The 2,500-nt window shown below is 35.6% G+C and overlaps 1 protein-coding gene across 1 annotated transcript in view; it reads left to right on the top strand.

Moving 5' to 3' along the window:
- Window positions 1-2,229, top strand: part of LOC138862211 (uncharacterized) — a 2,991-nt gene extending 762 nt beyond the window's left edge. The window contains exons 2-3 of the mRNA XM_070123493.1: window positions 751-867; window positions 1,780-2,229. Of these exons, the coding sequence (XP_069979594.1) occupies window positions 753-867; window positions 1,780-2,171 (507 nt within the window). The 5' untranslated portion in view covers window positions 751-752 and the 3' untranslated portion in view covers window positions 2,172-2,229. The remainder of the gene's footprint in view (window positions 1-750; window positions 868-1,779) is intronic.
- The last annotated feature ends 271 nt before the right edge of the window (window positions 2,230-2,500 follow it).

Here is a 2,500-nt window from a genome sequence, read left to right as displayed (position 1 = left end):
GTAGTGGCACAAATACATATCTTTATAATATACTACCGTATATGTGTATATATATTTTCTCTGTGGCTAAGTCTACTTATCAACATTAGTGTGTGACATGAAACTCAAAGAGGGTGACTGCTTATAGCCATTACACCATTACCCACTTTTCTATATAAAAAGGCAGATTGGCTTACATCTGTGCAAGTACTGTGGATTTGGATTAAACTTTAATCCGGATTTAACTTCCATGACGTGTACAGAAGACGCTTTGTAATGCAATTTTCTTACTGAAGATCAATTTTAGTCAACATACAGGGTTTAATTTTTGCTTTCTAATATCCTAGAGGATTCTCTCTAGTAAGACAATGGTGCTTTATATTCTTTAACTAATGCCAAAGCTCAAAATGCTAAAATATATTATCATATGAAGATGGAAAATAAATCTCTTGAGTAGAATACCTCCAATTTTACCTTATAACTTTATAAGAAATATGATTTTCATTTGAATAAGAATTTAAAATCGGTATTGGAAAATTTCGGGACATTCTGACCAATGTAGGGATATTTCTGCCTAATTCTAGTGAATTCCTGATCTACATTTGTGAGAGCCCTGTTGCATATGTATGAGCATGTACGTGAAAAAGAAAAGGGAGAGAAAGGGGGCGGGGGGAGTTTAAAAGTACATTTTCATTTCGATCTTTTCATGTGACAAGCAGTGATGAAATGCCTATCCCACACATAGAGACTAAAACTGTTCTTTCATTACAGCCATGAAGTTCTTGCTGATTGCTTGTTTGGGAAGCCTCGTCTTCGCACAACAGGGACCGGCTGACCTGCAGGGCCCAGGGCCCTTCGTCAGGGACCTGAAAGCTGACGTGCTGAGAGGTATGCCAATTATCTTTTCTCCAGTGTGCCCACGTCTAGAGCTCGAAAGTCACTGCTTTACAGTTGATGACTTTAAAGTCATGTGTTTATGTGTGTATATTTACTGTATATATATATAGATATAGAAATACACACATATATACATACATATGTATGTATACATATATATATGTATGTGTATATATATACATATGTATGTATGCACACACACCGTAGTGCCGCGGTAGCGCTCTTGTCTAGCAATCTTTCCGACCTGCATTCGATTCACGCGCACTGCCAGTGGATGGCAACCCCGGCCATTCCTCGCACACAGGGGGAAGTCCGGAAGCACAATAGTCATAATTCAACTGAAGTAACAATACCATGTCACAGCAAACCCTAAATCATTATTACAGACACATATAGATAATCGAAATATATGTATAAACATATAAGTATATATATATGTATCTATATAAATGTAAGTATATATATATATATGAATATATATATATATATATATAATAGAGACAATATAGATATATATGTATGCACATATAATTATATATGTGTTTGTATGTATGTATTTATGTATATGATAAAAAATATATGTATAGATAGATAAATATATGTATATATACACATACGTATATATATATATATATACATATATATAATATATATATATACATATATATAATATATATATATATATATATTTACGAATATATATGTATATACATATGTTTATATGCTTATATTGATATATATATATATATATATATATATATGTTCACATATATATATCAATATTAATGCACACACAAATATACATGTATATTAATACACATATTTGTATATATGTGTGTGTGGGAATGTATGCAAGTGTGTGTGTGTTCCTTTTAATTATTTCACCCTTTTTGTCTTCAACAGACTTTCCAGAACTTTGCTTCTCGTCAACAAACTTCCGACTCTTCCTGGAAAATCAGTCCTGGAGCTTGTTCCCCTTCTGCGGCAAAGCTGAATGCGTCAAGAGCGGCGCAGACTACATTGAGCGCGTCCATGACTGCGGTCCTCAGCCCAAGAATGGTGAGGCATGTACAATTGCCAACCTAGCTGAGCTTCAACGGAACGACACCATCCTCGAATACCCATCGTGCTGCCCCAAATACGTGTGCCCTGATGGAGTCACCCTTGAATATCCTACCCAGGAAGAGATCAAGGCTGAGATTCAGAAGCAAAACCAAGCCGCTCTGCAGGCAGCCAAGGAGGCCGCAGCAGCAAGGGAAGCGGCAGGCCCACAGGCAGCACCAGGAACTGCTTAAGTTACTCCACAAAGACGACGCAAAATAAACTGTGATGATAATAAAGTTATTTGGATAATATAAAGATTTTACTACCAGTTCCTTGGGCCACACCCTAAGCCTTATGGAAAATAGAGAACTTGTCACTTTAAGTCACAATATCTACAGGAATATTGATTGTCGTTTTTTAATGAATATCTAACGTAAATTTCACTCCACTCACTGTATATATCTATATAGATACACATATATACATATATATACTTATATGCAAATACATATGAGCAAAGAACAGGGCCGGGCCCTCAGGGCCACATCCTTTTTAGGAGGGAACTGACTTTTTCAAATAG

The sequence above is a fragment of the Penaeus vannamei genome, chromosome 7 (genome assembly GCF_042767895.1).
Source record: "Penaeus vannamei isolate JL-2024 chromosome 7, ASM4276789v1, whole genome shotgun sequence".
NCBI lineage: Eukaryota > Metazoa > Arthropoda > Malacostraca > Decapoda > Penaeidae > Penaeus > Penaeus vannamei.
This window is presented reverse-complemented; position numbering and strand designations above follow the sequence as displayed.